We start from the raw sequence: 18,225 nt of genomic DNA on the forward strand, positions 1-18,225 counted from the left end.
AAGAGGCGCCTCACCTGGTCGGGCTGGTACGGGAGCGGAGGGGGGGGTCCGGAGGGGCCGTACTCCCCGAGTGTCGGAGTTCCAGGAGTGTTAGGGAAGTCTGTGAATCCGGACTGACTGGAAAACCCCTGACTCCCTACGGGAAAAAACATTGGATTTGACATACAGTATACACAGTATTATTTTATTTTTATTTATCATTTTTTAATCCAATCTGATAGAAATCTATAATTTCATTTAAATTTTTGCTTAAATAGATGTAAAATTTTTGGTTTATTTTATTATTTCTTTTGGATACACAATACATTTACTAGTAAAATACTGAAGTCAAGTTTTCAATTTTTTTTCCATCTATAAATAAAATATTATTTGTTTTTTATTGTTTGTTTGAGCTGTAAAATGATGAATAAAGTTTCATTCAAAATAATGTATCCTTTAAGTAAGTGAATATTTACTCAGTTTGTACGAAGAGTTCTTATTCAAAAATTGTGTGTAATTATGTAATAAACATAAAAAAATAAATAAATATTATTTTTTTAAATTACAGATATGCAGAATTTAAAACATTTTCAAATCTTTAAATCTAAATAAACCTGCAAAAAGGTAAGAACTGTATTTTTTAGTTGATGAAGTTTTCTCGTTATCGCTATGGTTACTTATTTTTCAAGTTTTAAATATGGAGGGGGCGGGGCCTTGTGGGCGGGTCACCTGGCCGGCCGTAGTCGGGGCTGTTTCTGCCCCCTGCTGTCAGACTGTGGTACGGCGACGCCGCCGGGCCGAGCGCCGCGATCATCTCCATCACGTTGGGCAGAACCATGTGACTCGGACTGACGGTGCGGCAGCGCTTCAGGACCGGACCGTCGGGTTCCTCCTTTATGTGCAGGTCCGGTTTGACCGGAACCGGCCTCCAGCCGCACACCGGGTCGATGGTGATCTCCTCGTACTCGGAGCTGCGGAGGGAAGCAGAAGCTGTCATCCTGGTCTGAGCTCAGGAGTCGGTCTGTGCAGAGTTTAGGGGGCGGGGACTCACTTCTGGATGTAGACCAGAATCCCCAGCATGTACTGGTCCACCTCCAGCCCCTCCAGCAGCGCCGTTTTACTGCAAAACACAGCAGCCGGTTCACTTCCGCTCTGACGGAGCTCGGCAGTGCGAGTGCGGTCACACCTACTTGCACACCGGACACCTCCAGGTCCCCCTCTCGCAGTTCAGCTGCAGGTACGACTCCAGGTCGAAACACTGGGGAGCAGAAGCGGGTCCAAACGTGAGGACGGGCCGGCCCGACGGCGAGCGCCGAGCGGCAGCGCAGCTCACCTGTATGTGTCTGCAGTCGTGGCCCCGCGCCGGCAGCTGGATTCGCCTGAAGGTGATCGGACACTTCAGGGACACTTTGATGGCCGTCTGCTCCACGCCGTCCTCCCCGTTCAGGCCCGGCGTCCCGGGAATGGTGCCGCTGCTGAAGTTCCTCTTGACTGAAGCAAAGAGGGGACAGGTCAGGAGTCGGAAGCTCCTCCCACATTGACGGCTGATTATTAGACGACTCCACAAACTATTCTCAATCATTTTGTGAATTTTAAATAATCAAGAATCAAAAAATGTTATTTAACATAAAAGTTTTGAGTGGAACTTGAACGCGCAGCACGGATACTTTTAAGGAACACACAAGCGTGGCTGACCCCGCAGACCTGAGCTCCAATATTGCTCGCCATCTCCTTGTACTGCAATGTTAGACTGGGGAATGTGAGGAGCTGTAAGCTAGTGGGAGAGAGTGTAAACAAAGGGATCATGTGAGGAGGAGGAGGGGCCTGCCTTCGTCCAACAGCAGCCGGGACATGCGACGACACGGGTGTCAAACTCAATCACACAAGGGCCAAAATCCAAAACACACCTTTGGTCGCGGGCTGAACAGGATAAACTTTAATTAAACACTGTAGAACTACATTTTAAAACTTTAAAACTGTAACTTTTTAACATAACTTGACCAATGTGATTCATCTGCTGCAAGAATCCAAACTGCGCCTGACGTCGACACTTTTAGAACGAGTGTAATCTCAGATCTGATCCGTCTCGCTCAGGACTCACTCTTGGTGATGCAGTGCTCGGCCGGCAGCAGCCTCTTCTTCATCAGGCCCTGCAGGACGGACCTGACGGACGGCCGGTGCACCAGCTGCAGCACGAACAGGTGGGACTGGAGGCAAACAGAGAGGGGGGGGTGTTCAGGTGAGAGCGGCAACACCTCAACTGTCGGGGAAGGGGGCGGGGACTCACGCAGCAGCAGGCCGTCACTGTGATCTGCACCGTGTTGCGGCCCGGCTGGCACACCTGCTTCAGGTACAAGGGCTTGTGGGAGGTTTTGTTGTCGCCTCTTTCGATGGACAGCGGCGTGGCGTTGACACTGACCTGCAGAGAGGAGGGCGTCCTGATCAAGACTTCCTGTGCTGTGGTGCCATGGTTACGGCGAGTCAGGAGAAAGTACCTGCACCGAGGCAGGCCAGTTGGTGTTCATCTGTCGGTCCTCGTGGTGGTAACACTTGAACTGCAGCTCCAGGTCCGGCCTGTGGGGGGCGACAGAGCACAGCTTTAGAGGTCTGGGTGGGAGGATCGGGGTTTGTTTCTGGTTCTGGTGGTTCAACCCAGAACACCAGCATCAAAGGTTTCTTTCTAAATTTTTAAAATCAGATTCTGTGTCGGAGGATTAAAATAATCTGCTTTAATCCAACAAAACTGAGGTTTGTCAATCTGAAAGTCCAGACGACGCCTGACAAAAGCCATCAAACTTTGAACGATGAAGCAGAAACAGGAACGTGGTCCTCACCTCATCATCAGGGTTTTGTAGACCGGGTCTCGGAGCTGGAAGGCGTGGTTACTGACGGCCAGGTTGTGCTCCAATCTGAACGGCTCCAACACGACGCCGTCTCGGACGGGGAACGTCAGGCGCAGGTCGTCGCTGGGGTTACCTTCAGAAGAAAACGTGACCTTAAGAGGAAGAAGGTTCTCCTTCTTCATCCAGGTGTTGAAGATGAGTCATGGCACCTGGACTTTAGGTCAAACGATTATTTTAGTAGTCGACAAATTAATAAATCACAGATTATTTTTTCTGATTAGTCGACTAATCGGGTCATGTCCAAACTGGATGTAAAGCACACATCTTAACCATCATTGGGTTAAAACAAACTAAAAACTAGATATATAGCATTACCTGTGATAATGCTAGTGTAAATGCTGGAAGCTGAATTTGGTAATTGAAGATGCTGAAATTGATAGCTAAAAACGCTGAAGCTGATAGCCAGCTAAAATTAGCCTAAAAAACTGAAAAAAAGCCCAAGTTAGCCAAGAAGCTAGCATGCAGCTGAAATATGGCCTAAAAACTGAAAAAATACTAAATTAGCCAAAATAGTTAGGATATAGCTGAAATATTAGCTAAACTCCAAAATGGCCTAAAAACTTAATAAAAAGCCTAAATTAGCTAAAACAGCTAGCATGTAGCCGAAAACAATAACTTGACTTCAAAATTGTCCAAAAAACTGAAAAAAGCCAATATTAGCCAGAACAGCTAGCGTATAAATAATAGCCTAACTAAAAAATAGCCTAAAAAAATTTTTTAAGAGAAGCCGAAATTACCTAAAACAGCTAGCATGTAGCTGAAAAAATAGCTAAACCGCAAAATAGCCTTAAAAAATTGTAGCAAAAGCCAAAATAGTCCATAAAGCTAGCAGAATGACATTATAATTTTCAACTTTGTTAAATTCCAACTCCATATAATATAAAGAAACAACTAATCGACTATTTTAATAGTCGATTAGTCGACTAATCGTGGTAGCCCCACTGGACTTAAGCAAAGTTCAGATGCCATGACTCAACTTCAAGACGTTCTTTGGTGCAGTGGTCACCAAACCCGGGTCGCAGACCAGAACCGGTCCATGGGTCACACGGAACCACCGCAGACAGAAATAAAGAAATACATGATTATTTTGTTTGGTTTATTTTCTGATCCTGACAGAAGTTTTATTTTGGAAAACTGCTGGATTCTGGTCATGTGACTTAAAGTGGCTAGCTGGATTGCTAAGCTAGCAGCTAAAAGCTAACAAAAACCAAACAATAAAACGTGTTTGGAGCATTTCTTCTGGGAGAGCAGGTCCAGTGACTTCAAAGAACAACAAAGCTGCTGTTTACAGGAGTCTTCCTCGATATATAGAATTACTGAGACAGTTGTCGTGTAGCGGAAGGCGCTCTGGCTAATACGCGACTGTTTCACACAGATAACAAAGTTGGAGACACGGTGGATTTATATTATATTTAGAAAATATCAGTTTTACAACAGTTGTGTCAGTTTATTTAGCTTTCTTTCTCCATACCACCTTAAAAGTCAGACGTAGCTGAAGCTCGCGTCCGTTTGTTAGGCAGAAGCTCTGAAAATATTGGGGACCTCCTCAAAAGAGGGTTCATCGTCTCCTCGCTCCCTGGGCTGCACTTCCACAGAGGGAAATCCAGGATTTTCCATGAAATCGTTGATTAATCTCATTTGTTATCCATGTGACGTGTTCATCCCGTGACACTCACCGGCGTGTCATAACACGCCTCACCTGTAGGGGGCGGCTGGGCGATGATGTTGGGTTTGGTGTCAGGTGGGAGGTATGGCGGTTTGGTGTCCTGGCCTGGAGAGAGGTAGGGAGGTATGGAGCTTCCGGGCGTCATGGGAGGGGTGGGGTTCCCTCCCATCGGCGAGGTGGGGTACCCGGGCATCACGCCGCCGCCTCGAGCGGGCTGGGGGACGAAGACAGCCGTGTTCATCGCAGATATGTTTAATAATTTAGTAATTTAATAATTCTATCCGGCCCTCCAGATCATTTTATTTTATTGTTATTAATGACCCGATGATATCTTGTGCTCATTTCTTACTTGTGGAATTTAGACAAAATATATTTTTATGGAGAGTAAAATATTGAAAGTTATTTAAGGTTTAAGTTGATTTATTCTGGAATAATATTCCTGCCTTTTTATTATTCAGAATTATGTTAAAAAGTTACAGTTTTAAAGTTTTAAAAATTGACATTCTGTAGCTTTTTGGACTATTTTGGCATTTACTAAGATTTTTTAGGCTATTTTGGAGTTTAGCTGATATTTCAGCTACATGCTAGCAGTTTTGGCTAATTTAGGGATTTTTTCAGTTTAGGCTATTTTAGGCTGCATGCTAGCTGTTTTGGTTAATTTAGGCTTTTTTTCTTCATTTTTTAGGCTATTATGTAGTTTAGCTATTTTTTCAGCTACATGCTAGCAGTTTTGGCTAACCCAACTTTTGAGGCTAATTTGGCATTTAGCTAATATTTTAGCTGGCTATCAGCTTCAGTGTTTTCAGCTATCAGCTTCAGTGTTTTCAGCTATCAGCTTCAGTGTTTTCAGCTATCAGCTTCAGTGTTTTCAGCTATCAAGCACTAGCATCTTTAATGGCCAAATTCCCCTTTTACATTCATGCTAGCATTATCAGAGGTAATGCTACATTTATATAGTTTATAATCATGTTAAAAAGTTACGGTTTTAAAGAAGTCTTAAAAATTTAGTTTTAGAGTGTTACATACATTTAAATGAGTGTTTTGGATTTTGAGACTGAGTTTGACTCCTCTGTCTTAACTGAATCTTAAGGAATGGAAATGAATCTTAAAAGAATCTGCTGGAATTAAGTTGACAACATAAACGATTGAAAAGCTACAATATGTTAAAGAGTTTCTGTTTAAGCATCATCAGCAACGTCTCAGGTGTTAAAGGGTTAAACACAAATGCTTTTTTTTTTTTTTTTTACACCCCTGTAAAATGTCAAAGACGTAAACCGTTTTACCCCGTTCACCGCTGCCTGGGTGAAGGCGTTGTAGCCCCCCGTCCCTCCCGGCGGCAGGCCGCTCTGACCGTTGAAAGGCTCCGACTGCAAACCAGAAAAAAAACAAAAAACACAATCGGTTAACAGTGTCACAACACAAACAGGAAACTAACAGATTCAGACCGAGGATAAATGTGAATAAACTGATGGTGGATCTGCTTGGCTAAAACGACTAGAGGGCGCTGTTTTCAGGCCGTTTTCAAGATGTTTTTGGCTGTTCTGAGGCTGCGTTCACACAAAACAGAATTTGCAAATCAAAATTTGGGTCGGATGTCTCTGTTTTGACTAGTGTAAAATTTCCCGCTTGCCGTCTGTCCAAAAAAGTGTTCACAAGCTTCACGGCCCAGATGCTTGTGGGAGGAGCTACCAGCTAACGTTTTTAGCCTGATCGCTACATGGAGTGACGTCTGTGTTTATGCATGGAAAACACAGATCATGATTAGAGATCAGATTTGTTTATTTTAAAAAGCTCTACAAAAATATTGATAATTACATCCAGGGTGTGTCCTGCCTTCAGTAGCCGGGACAGGTACGACACTGGTGTCAAACTCAATCCCATAAGGGGTCTAGATATGATCTAGATATATAGCATTACCTGTGATAATGCTAGTGTGAATCCTGTAAGCTGAATTTAACAGCTGAAGATGCTGAAACTGATAGCTGAAAATCCTGAAGACCCCACAGGTCAAGTTCAAACTGAACCGGAGGTTTTAAAGAGAACCGGGTTTCACTTCCATGTTTGAGTTTTCATCACAATGAATTCAAGTGAAGCAGATCGGGTCACCTTATAATACTGGGGGGGAGGGTTGGGCTGGCCGGCGCTGGGGGGGAACTGCGCTGGGTTGTGCGACCCAGAGGAGTACTGCCCCATGTGGGGCATCCGGCTGGAGGGGTAGGAGGGTGAGGGGGCGCATCGCTGCTGTGGACCGGTGGGGTACTGCAGAGGCTGGCTGGGGTACCCGGACATCCCCCCGGAACCGTACTGCTGCCCCGGAAAACCCTGAAAAGAGGCGGCAGGTCAATCCAGACTCCTGGTGCTCGCCGATGAAAACCGCCGACTGACCTCTGAGTGGAAGGGGCGCTTCAGGCCCTGCTGCCCCCCCGTGTAGCCCCCGTACAGAGGCATCCTCTGGGCCTGGGCGGGGTGAGACTGATACAGGCCCCCAGAGGGAGGCGGCTGTCCGGGTCTGGAGGGAACCATCCCGCCGGGGTTCATCCCTGGGGGGCCACGGGGGCCCGAATGAGACAGGAACTGGGTGCTGTAAGAGGATGCCCCGCCCATCTGTGGGAGGGACAACAGAAAACAGGTTGTGTCCGAATTCCCCCAAATCACCATTTAGTGCGTTTGCCGTTTTTAGCGGTGTCTGGATCGACTAATTCCAAAATCCAGACTTCCCAGAAGTCTAGCATGCATCGATGGTCACTAGATTAGCTAACGTAGACCACAATGCATTGCAGTCGAACAATCTCGAACAAAAAAACGTGTTTAAATGTAATTTTTGAATAAACCATCCACATTTTCACCATCAGAACACAGTGGAGTCATAAATAAACATCATGAAATGTTCGAATTTATTCCATTTTCACTTTGAGAAATCAGTGACGTCATATTAAAATATCCTAAAAAAAAGTTAGCAATAGCAAAAACAGTTAGCATGTAGCTGAAATATTAGCTAAACTCCAAAACAGTCTAAAAAAATCGTATTAAATGTCAAAATAGTATAAAAAGCTAGCAGGATGCCAATTTTTTTAAACTTTTTAACATAATTATGAATAATAAAAAGGAATATTATTCCAGGATAAATCAACTTAAACCTTAAATAACTTTTAATATTTTACTCTCCATAAAAATATATTTTGTCAAAATTATACAAGTTAGAAATGAGCTCAAGATAACATCGGGTCATTAATAACAATAAAATAAAATGATCTGGAGGGCCGGATTGGATTACCTGGAGGGCCGGATCCGGCCCCCGGGCCTTGACTTTGACACATTTTATGATTTCAATATATAAAGTGTTTAGTACTTTACCATATGTGAAAATGACAATATTTGTCGTTTTTAAAAACATATTATTTCCATATATGAATATATTGTCAATACATTCATATGATTACATCCACCAACTGCTGCTTCAGACAAACATCTGAAAACATCTTTGCTGACTCAGCATCATCCTGAGACCGACATAAAAGTGTTGAGTCATGCACTGTCTCTGCTGCTGAGAAGAAGCATGTGTCATGAATCTGCGTGACCAGCTGATTAGCAGCGACGCCAAAATCACAGCTGACTGAAGCTTCCGGAGGCGACCTTTGACCTCAGGTCAGGCTCTGTCTCGGCCATATCACCAGGAACAAGGACGGAGAAAAGTCTCAAACCCACCAGGAGGTGTTCTGGCGGTGGCGTTTACCTGGCCGTAGCTCAGTTCCTGGTTTTGCTTTTCCTGGATCGCTGCAACAGTCGCCGTGGCGGTGGCGGTTGCCGTAGCGGCGGCAGCGGCAACAGCGGCGGCCGCAGCCTGGGTGAAATCCGAGGCTGGCCGCACGCCCAGACCGGCACCTCCGCCATTTCCGGAGTAACTGCGGGGAGAACCGAGTGAACCGGCGTGAGTCAAACGATGACACGGCGGGAAGCGATTCATCATGAAACATGAAAAACTCCGAACATGTGAGGCTTTTTGGAGTTAAACTGAGAGGTTTTTAAATTTAGAACCTTTTTTTGCTTATTTCTTTCTCACAGTAAAGTGAAAGGCTGCTTGTGTCCACTTAGAATTAACGAGATTAGCAGGTGAAAGAATGTAAACACTGGAGTTAAAGCTTTGGTGTTCTCATCATCTTTAACATCTTCTGGATATTTTAGAAACTCTTAAGTCCCTAGAACTCAACAAAAATCATGATTTACTTCATTCTTTTTCTTTAAGTTTTTTTTTGTTGTTAACCTAAAGAAAAAAAGTTACTCCAGAAGAAAATGATAATTTTTACTTCTGTTAATCATAATACTTCCATAAATGAATCACATTTTTATTGATGCATTTTTCTTTTAACATATTAGATCTTGAAGTGTCAATATTCTATATGCATCAAAGTCACGGCTCGGGGGCCGGATCCGGCCCTCCAGATCATTTTATTTATTGTTATTAATGCCCCGATGTTATCTTGAGCTCATTTCTAGCTTGTATAATTTTGACAAAATATATTTTTATAGAGAGTAAAATATTGAAAGTTATTTAAGGTTCAAGTTGATTTATTCTGGAATAATATTCCTGCATATTTATTATTCATATTATGCTAAAAAGTTACAGTTTTAAAAATTTACATTCTGCTAGCTTTCTGGACTCTTGGTATTTAGGCATTTATTAAGATTTCTTAGGCTATTTTGAAGTCTAGCAATTTTTTTTAGCTACATGCTAGCTGTTTTGGCTAACCTATTTTTTCAGATTTTAAGGCTAATTTGGCATTTAGCTAATATTTTAGCTGGATATTATCTTCAGCGCTTTTAGCAATCAGCTTCAGCGTTTTCAAATTTTCCGCTATCAGCTTCAGCGTTTTCAGCTATCAGCTTCAGCGTTTTCAGCCATCAGCTTCGGCGTTTTCAGCTATCAGCTTCAGCGTTTTCAGACATCAGCTTCAGCGTTTTCAAATTTTCCGCTATCAGCTTCAGCGTTTTCAGATATCAGATTCAGCGTTTTCAGACATCAGCTTCGGAATTTCAGCTATCAACTTCGGCATTTTCAGCTATCAGCTTTAGCGTTTTCAGCTATCAGCTTCGGCGTTTTCAGCTATCAGCTTCGGCGTTTTCAGCTATCAGCTTTAGCGTTTTCAGCTATCACCTTGGCGTTTTCAGCTATCAGCTTCGGCGTTTTCAGCTATCAGCTTCAGCGTTTTCAGACATCAGCTTCAGCGTTTTCAGCCATCAGCTTCGGCGTTTTCAGCTATCAGCTTCAGCGTTTTCAAATTGTCCGCTATCAGCTTCAGCGTTTTCAGCTATCAGCTTTAGCGTTTTCACATTTTCAGCTGAAAATTTAGTCATTTAATTCATTAATAACGAATTAAATGAATTAGTAATTTAGTTAATGTCATTGTTTAAAGTGTTCAGTAAATGTTTTTTTTGTTTGGCCTGCTGTGCGATTGAGTTTGACATTCTTGTTCTACAGGAAAGCAGTTAATATCAGAGCAACTATTGAAGATGGATCAAGTCTTTGGATTGTACAGTTTAGGTGGAGTTTAGATGAAGATTTAGAGTGAAACAGAACCATAGATTTGGATGAATCCCACATTGACCATTCAAAGGTGACCATGATTTTATTTTTTAATGCTACCCCACTGACTTTACAGCAAACTTTGGTTTTCGGTGACATTGCAACTTTTATTTTAGATGTTGAACCTTTTTCCTGATTTATAATAAGATTTTTAAATCCAAGTTAAATATGCACCAATCCAGTCATTTAGAGTGAGCGTGTAGTTTGTCCCTGCTAGGATTCCATACTTTCCATTTAAATGAAAGTGACGTACCTTCCTCCGTACGCGGACCCAGGGTTGTACGCCGCGCCGGGGCGTCCATACATGACCGGCTGGCCGTACCCTTTAGACACGGCGTCTCCGTACGACTGCTGCCCCATGAACTGGGAGCCCATGGCGCCACCCATCCCGGGGCTGCCGCCGGGCATCATGTGACCGCCGGAGCTCTCGCCAGGGCCCATGGGTGCACCGAACACCTAAAGACAGAGAGGTTTTCTGTTTGTTTCTCAGATCAAGCCTCAAAACTGGTTCACTTCACACCAACAGGAACCAAATAAACAATTTTACAGCTGATAGCTGAGCTGTTCAGGTCAGAAAAGGTCATCGTCTCGAGAATTGTCACAACAACGTAGCTGTCCTGGTGCTGATGTTTTAAAATCTGTCATCTCCATCCTTAAGGTCACTGCTGGTCATGCTGTGTTTGAGCTTTTCTGTCTTCTTAAGCCTGAGTCACAACTGCCCTCACAGGTGGATACGAGCTGTCGGCGGGTCACAGGACACACAGGTGACCCTCACAAAAAATAAAGTCGTAGACCCCTCAGTGAGTAGAGCGGGGTGTCAAACTCAATCACACAGGGGGCCAAAATCCAAAACACACCTGAGGTCGCGGGTCGAACAGAACAAACATTTATTGGACTCTCTAAAAATACATTTTAAAACTGAAACTTTCTAACATTATTATAAACTAGATATATAACATTACCTGTGATAATGCTAGTGTGAATGCTGGAAGCTGAATTTAGCCATTGAAGATGCTGAAGCTGATAGCTAGCTAAAATATTAGCTAAATGCCAAATTAGCCTAAAAAACTGAAAAAAACGTAAGTTGGCCAAAACAGCTAGCATGTAGCTAAAAAAATAGCTAATCTTCAAAATACCTTATAAAACTGGAAAAAAAGCCTAAATTAGCCAAAACAGCTAGCGTGTAAATATTAGCCTAACTCCAAAACAGCTTAAAAACTTAAAAAAAGCCTAAATTAGCTAGCATGCAGCTGAAATATTAGCTAAACTTCAAAATAGCCTAAAAACCGTAGTAAATGCCAAAATATTCCAAAAAGCTAGCAGAAAAACTGTAACTTTTTAACATAAATATGAATAATAAAAAGGCAGGAATATTATTACTTAAACCTTAAATCACTTTCAATATTTTATTCTCCATAAAAATATATTCTGTCAAAATTATACGATTTAGAAATGAGCTCAAGATAACATCAGGTCATTACCCGGAGGGCCGGATCCGGCCCCCGGACCTCGACTTTGACTCGTAAGGACACCATACAGCATTACACAACTTAAAATCATCCTTAAAATAACTACAAATACTTCACCATTCACGACCACACGTACGACTATGGTTCCATTTACTTCACTTGAAGTGGCCAAACACAACCTGTGCTCCCCGTAAGATGCCGCCGCTCCGCTACGACCCTCCACCGACCCAGACAACCCAAACCCCCATAATGAGCATGTGACTAAGGCTTTAAGGAATCCAGACTCTTCAAACTCTTTCAGTATTTGATTGAAATGTAATGAAACACACTTTGAATCCGGACGGCGCACTCCACTGAGGTCAGATGTCACGCAAACATGCTCAGCTGTAGGTAGAAACTTTTTCCTCAACTTTGGAATGGAAACATTTATGACTAATGAATCCCTCATCCTAAACGCTGGACCCTTTTTTCTTCTAAAGAGAAGTTCAGTTTCATCCAGGGGAACCTGAGAAGAACAAAATAGTTACCTGGCTCTGCGTGGGATTGGTCACGCCCCACACTGTGGTCACTACAGACAGAGATCCTGCGTGCTGATTGGTGCCTGGTTGCCAGGAGACTGGCTCATTTATGAAGGTTCCGTCAGCGCTGCAAAGGGACACGATGGGATGGTTGATGTGAGGAGGAGAGCATCCAGATATCAATAACCTCTAAATGTCACAATATCAGAGCGCGCTTCAGCGCTTCCTCGCCATAACGGAGCCCCCCCCCGCCTTGTTAGAGTTCAGTTACTGCAGCGCCTCACAGACGGACGGGAAAAGGTCACGAATATTTTGATAAGCTAACAATTAACCAGAACCAGGTTTATTTATCCTCCAAAACCATTTGAAAAGACCACAGCATCTATAGCCCCTCCCACTTCATAACAGCTGATGAAAGTTTGGTATTATTTAAAATAAAGTTTTTGCTTGTAGGAGGTGGTTTCTGAGGATTATCAAAATTACATATTTTGCAAAACTGCAGTGGAAACACTTTTTTTCCAATAAGTCACATGACCAGCCACCTAGCTTAGCGGGCGCCATGAGAGGTTCCACAGCTCATCGAAAGTTGGGCGTGTTATGCTGAATTAATGGATCCACAGTTCCACTGTAAGATTACTGCTCCCCAAAATCACTTCATCCGATTAAGACGCCGACGTCTCCTTTGACAGATGATGAGTGCTAGTGGCATAGCAGAAAGCTTTCCATCCGTCTTTAATGACTTAACGGATGAGTCGTTTGTGTTTGTTCACATAATTATGATTTCATGGAAACTGTATTTTTTTTTTTCAGAAACGTATAGAATTTAAATAAAAGTTTTGTGCAGATGTGTGATGGAAACACAGATACTGCTTTTTCCGTCACCGATTCTGTTCTTTGCAAACGGTTGTAATGACTCGAGTTGGCCACCAGATGTCCCTGTTCAGGATGTTGCGATTTGTTGAGCACCTTGCAACTTTTTATTTTCACTGCAACCTTGACAAATCTACCGTGATGGAAGACGACGCAGCTTCGTGACTTTTTCCCTTCTGACTTCTCTCTTTTTTAAATCTTTCTTTAGTTTTCTCCGACTTTTTCCTCTTTAAGAGGCGTCACAATCACACCATCACGTTCACACTGACTTGACGCTCCGTAGTCGGCCCACTTCATTGATCTTAATGTGTGTCTGATTGTTGTTTGTGTGTTCATTGTACTTTCATCTCTACAGTCTGCTTAGATACAAAATCATGACGGCATTTTTCTTTCTCTGTATTTTATTTTGATCATATTTTGAAATTTGACTGGGTTTTCTCGTGTGTCTTGGCGTAACTTCCTGCCAGGATTGATCGCTAGCGGCTCGCGCGACCAGACTTCAAAACGATCGCTGCCGGCCACAGAGAACCGCGGCGCTCCGCGTCTGGTGTGAACTACACCACAGGTTAACAAGGGCACCAAAGTGAAGCGGCCTCCATCCCGCATCCGGCGTGAACCTGCCGTTGAGATTCACGCCAACCAGACAATTTTTATCTGAAAGTCAACATCCTTCACTGGCCAACTTTAAGGGGTCGGGTTGTGCGGAAATCAGGCGATAGCTGGGCGGGACAGATCGGTAAGCTCTGATTGGATGATACGGCTGCCGTGATTAGTCGATAAAATAGTCGATGACTAATTTAATAGTCGATTAGTTGTTACTTTATATTATATTATATAAAACTATTTTGGCATTTGTTAAGATTTTAGTCTATTTTAGAGTTTAGCTCATATTTGAGCTGCTATTTTGGCTAATTTAGGCTTTTTTAATTTTTCAGCCTATTTTGGAGATTGGCGAATATTTCAGCTATATACAAGCTTTTTTGGCTAAGTGAGGATTTTTTTTTTGTTTTTTAGGCTATTTTGGATTTTAGCTAGTATATCAGCTACATGCTAGCTGATTTGGCTAATTTAGATCTTTCAGTTTTTCAGGCTAATTTGTCATTTAACTAATATTTTAACTGGCTACCAACTTCAGTGTTTTATTTAGCTTTTAGCTGCAGTAATTTTAGCCATCAATTTCAGCATCTTCAGCTATCAGCACTAGCATTTTCAGCGGCTAAATCCAGCTTCCAGCATTCACACTAGCATCATCACAGATAATGCTATATATCTAGTTTTTAGTTAGTTTAAAAGTAATAATGGTCAAGATGTGTGCTTTTGCTTTACACCCAGTTTGCGCATGATCTGATTAATCAACAAATCGTAAAAAAAATATTCGCGATTCGTCAACTTATAAAATAATCGTTTATGGCAGCGTTACTGGATGATGTGTAAATGTGTCCAAACGGCAGCCGACCAAATCAAGAACCATCAGTAGCCAAGGTTTTATAAAAAGTGGGCCGTTCTGCACGCCTGATGACCACGCCACAATTAATAATAAGACAAATATTAATAAACCTGCCAATGCCCTGTCAATGCGTGGTGGCAGTTGGAATTGTGACCATAGCATAAAATAAGATGATTTGTTTTCCAACATATTTTTAATATGGACTTGTGCTCATCTGAACTGACAATTTGGCAGAAAAAAACTTGATTTTAGGTTTTCTGGGGATTTTTTTTTTCTTTTTCAGCTCATCATTTCTTTATGAAGAAATTCTGCTGCAGCTTTTCTAAAAACAATGAAAAGAAATTCAAGAACTTGTTAAAGTTTGAAACCAGACACTCCAAGTCTTTCATAAACATGTTGTTTCTGTGGATCAAACAAAAAGAATCCCTCAAAACTCACTTAAAGTGTGTGAAAGCGGAATCAAGAATCCTTCTTTTAGAATTCAAACAGGCTCCATGTTTCCGTTTAAATTCCCACAGGGTGGATGGACGGCGGTCCTGATGCAGACCGCCGCTCTCACGGCTCACCTGAGGATGTGTGCGAGTGCGAGTGTGTACCTCTGTGGAGTGGGAGGCAGGGAGGGTTTCATGGAGTTGAGGGGGTTCATCTGCTGAACGGGGGGACCATGAGAGAGCCCCCGCTGTCCTGGAGCTGCAGCCCTGACAGACAGAAAGACAAAAAGACCAGCCGCTCGTTTGCTGCACAGCAACCATTTATCATCACTACGGGCCGCACCGAGACACGCCGCCGCCCACTTTCAGCTGCTCGCTCCAGCCTGTGTGTGCGTGGACTGCACACATCAAAACGCTGGCCTATCGCTGTCTGCTGCAGCCCCGATACCTCTGAGGGGGGGGCGGCCAGCTAAATATAGCCTGCTGGTTTCAAAAGGAATTTAAGAGAACAGAGATGTGAAGAGGCGCGCTCTTCCAGCGACGTACGATCCCGACTCGCTGTCACAAACACGGCTTCTTCAGGACTCCTCCTCTGGATATCTCTGCTCCAGAAAGGTCACTGCGCTCCTTTATCTGGCCTCGTGACACCAAAGATTTGTCGACTAATCAGTCACCGTTTAAAACTGACGAGGGCCTTGAAGGAAACCTCAGTTCTGGAGAATCAAGAAGAAGACCGCTCCAGAACAACACAAACCCAATTTCTGGTTCGAAGTACCAACTCTGCTCCTGTCAGTGGGAAACCAATCCAAGAACCAACTACTGTGTCTGAACCATTGACTGTATATGAGAACTGGACTTCCCTGACAATCCAAACAGGAAGTGGCTCCAAGACGCCAAATTCAAATAGACTTCTATAGACATATTTACATCTATATTTACAAATTCCTATTAATCCTCATTTTTTATGCTATTTTTTGTAGTGCCAGTTATTGAGGTTATAAACTGACCAATCAGAAGCCTCAATAAAAGTGGGTGGAGCCTGCTGTCCCCCACATGTAACATTAAAAACCTTTGACAAATTCTGGTGTAGCACGCTTATAAGTGAATAAGTAAATTCAGTTTACAGCATTCACACTAGCATTATTGCAAGTAATGCTTTATATCTAGTTCATAATTATGTTAGAAAAGTTACGGTTCTAAAAATTTAGTTTTAAGTGTTCAATAAATGTTTATCCTGTTTGGCCCGCGACCTAAGGTGGGTTTTAGATTATGGCCCCTTGTGTGATTGAGTTTGACACTCCTGATCCAAACCCATCGGCGTACTGCCCCCTACAGGTTGAATTAAGATATTACATTTAAGATTCATGATTGGTGAAACCATGGAAGCCCCACCTCATGCTCTGAAACAGATAAACACCAGAACAAGTTTTAGATGAATTCTAATTAGAAGAATAAAAGTCAAAGGAATGTTTGACCCGTCTCAACTGAGATGACTAGAGACCGCTGGAGTCAGGGGTCCTTGAAGAAGGGTCCTCATGCCACACCTCCTCAAACCCACGAGGAGTTTGGATCTGCCTCATCTCTCCTCCCACCTCCTGCTAATGATTCTCTCTATCTGACGGTTACTACTAATTCTCCCCGACATCCGAGTCTTGAGCGCTCCCTCCTCCTGTCCCTTCATCTCCGCCGCTTCCTTTATGCACTTTGCAGATTTGGGTCAAACATCTTGTGTAGAAGGAGGGCTGTCCCTCAGATCACATGACCACCTGACGTGAATTCCACTCAATCAAAAAGACAGATCGCCATCCGACTTCGCAGAGAAACGGCACAGGGGGGGCGTGGAGTGAACGTAGCAATTACTGCTCTCGCCGTCTTGTCACCTGGTTTGGCATCAGCGGCTTGACATTTCCTGTACCCACAACTCCTCTTTGCTGTTCCCGCCCTCTTACCTCGCCGCTGTCACGGCCCATCAGATCAGCGGCGAGCGGGCCTTCTCTTTGGATCAGAGACAGCGGTGTGTGCAAAGGTGACGAATGAGAGGCTCTTTAAATGAAAATCACCGCGGCCCTAATGAGCCGTTTGCTCTAACGATCGATCAGTTCGGTCTATAAACCTGAACAGTTCAAAGACAGCGACCAAACTTAACGAGGATCAATTCCAGGACTTCATGTCAAATAGAGAAGCTGAAACACCGACGGCATCCATGATCTTCAGTGGTAGATTAACATCCTTCACCCAGACGATCAAAAACACGGTTCTATTTCAGCCTAGGGCTACCTCGATTAGTCGACTTTTAAAATAGTCGACGACTAATCTAATAGTCGATCAGTCGTTACTTTATATTATATGGAGTCAGAGTGTAGTAAAGCTGAAAGTTATAATGGCGTTCTGCTAGATTCATGGAGTTTAGCGAATATTTCAGCTACAAGCTAGCTATTTTAGCTAATTTAAGATTTTTCAGTTTTTTAGGCTAATTTGGAGTTTAGCTAATATTTTAGCTACATGCTAGCTATTTTTTTTGTTTTCTGGGATATTTTGAAGTTTAGCTAATATTTTTACTACACGCTAGCTACTTTTTTTTTTGTTTTTTGGTTTAATTTGGAGTTTAGCTATATATTTTAGCCACATGCTAGCTGTTTGGCATTTTTTTTGCTTGTTTTTTTAGGCAATATTGGAGTTTAGCTGTTATTTCTGCTATATGCTAGCTGTTTTGGGTAATTTAGGATTTTTTTTAATTTTTTTTAGACTAATTTGGAATTTAGCAAATATTTTAGCTAATTTAAGACTTTTTCAGGTTTTTTTGGCTTATTTGGAGTTTAGCTAAAATTTTAGCTACATGCTAGCTATTTTGGATTTTTTTAAGCTAATTTGGAGTGTAAGTAATATTTCAGCTACATGCTAGTTATTTTGGCTAATTCAGGATTTTTTTGTTTTTTAGTCTAATTTTGAGTTAAGGTAACATTTTAGCTGCATGCTAGCTGTTTTGACTAATTTAGGATTTTTTTTCAGTTTTTTAGACTAATTTAGCATAGAACTCATATTTTAGCTGGCTATCAGCTTCAGCATTTTAAGCTATTTGCTTCAGTGATTTCAGCTATCAGCTTCAGAGTTTTAGCTATCAATTTCAGCATCTTCCACGGCCAAATTCAGCTTACAGCATTCACACTAGCATTATCACAGGTAATGCTATATGCTGTATCTAGTTTGTTATTTAGTTTAAACCTAATGATAGTTAAGATGTGTGCTTGACATCCAGTTTGTGCATGATTATATTAGTCGACTAATCTGAAAAAATAATCTGTTTAGTCGAATATTAAAATAATCCTTTGTTCTCCCAAGCCACGATTTTTATAAATATCTA

General features: G+C 42.5%; 1 protein-coding gene across 3 annotated transcripts in view; it reads right to left on the reverse strand.

Annotated features, from left to right (window-relative positions):
• zmiz2 (zinc finger, MIZ-type containing 2) overlaps window positions 1-18,225 on the reverse strand; it is a 29,772-nt gene that overhangs the window by 3,452 nt on the left and 8,095 nt on the right. For 2 of the 3 annotated variants that reach the window (XM_024299633.2, XM_024299634.2), the window contains exons 2-18: window positions 15,030-15,131; window positions 12,126-12,243; window positions 10,383-10,585; window positions 8,282-8,450; window positions 6,934-7,152; window positions 6,655-6,870; window positions 5,832-5,915; window positions 4,582-4,762; window positions 2,814-2,955; window positions 2,475-2,553; window positions 2,267-2,398; window positions 2,081-2,186; window positions 1,313-1,470; window positions 1,170-1,237; window positions 1,031-1,099; window positions 709-950; window positions 15-136 (exon numbers count right to left, since the gene is read on the reverse strand). In XM_024299633.2, coding sequence (XP_024155401.1) covers window positions 15-136; window positions 709-950; window positions 1,031-1,099; window positions 1,170-1,237; window positions 1,313-1,470; window positions 2,081-2,186; window positions 2,267-2,398; window positions 2,475-2,553; window positions 2,814-2,955; window positions 4,582-4,762; window positions 5,832-5,915; window positions 6,655-6,870; window positions 6,934-7,152; window positions 8,282-8,450; window positions 10,383-10,585; window positions 12,126-12,243; window positions 15,030-15,079 — 2,358 coding nt within the window. In that variant the 5' untranslated portion in view covers window positions 15,080-15,131. The remainder of the gene's footprint in view (window positions 1-14; window positions 137-708; window positions 951-1,030; window positions 1,100-1,169; window positions 1,238-1,312; window positions 1,471-2,080; window positions 2,187-2,266; window positions 2,399-2,474; window positions 2,554-2,813; window positions 2,956-4,581; window positions 4,763-5,831; window positions 5,916-6,654; window positions 6,871-6,933; window positions 7,153-8,281; window positions 8,451-10,382; window positions 10,586-12,125; window positions 12,244-15,029; window positions 15,132-18,225) is intronic. The other variant, XM_036214383.1, reaches the window with a different exon arrangement.

Source organism: Oryzias melastigma, linkage group LG12 (assembly GCF_002922805.2).
Source record: "Oryzias melastigma strain HK-1 linkage group LG12, ASM292280v2, whole genome shotgun sequence".
Taxonomy (NCBI): domain Eukaryota; kingdom Metazoa; phylum Chordata; class Actinopteri; order Beloniformes; family Adrianichthyidae; genus Oryzias; species Oryzias melastigma.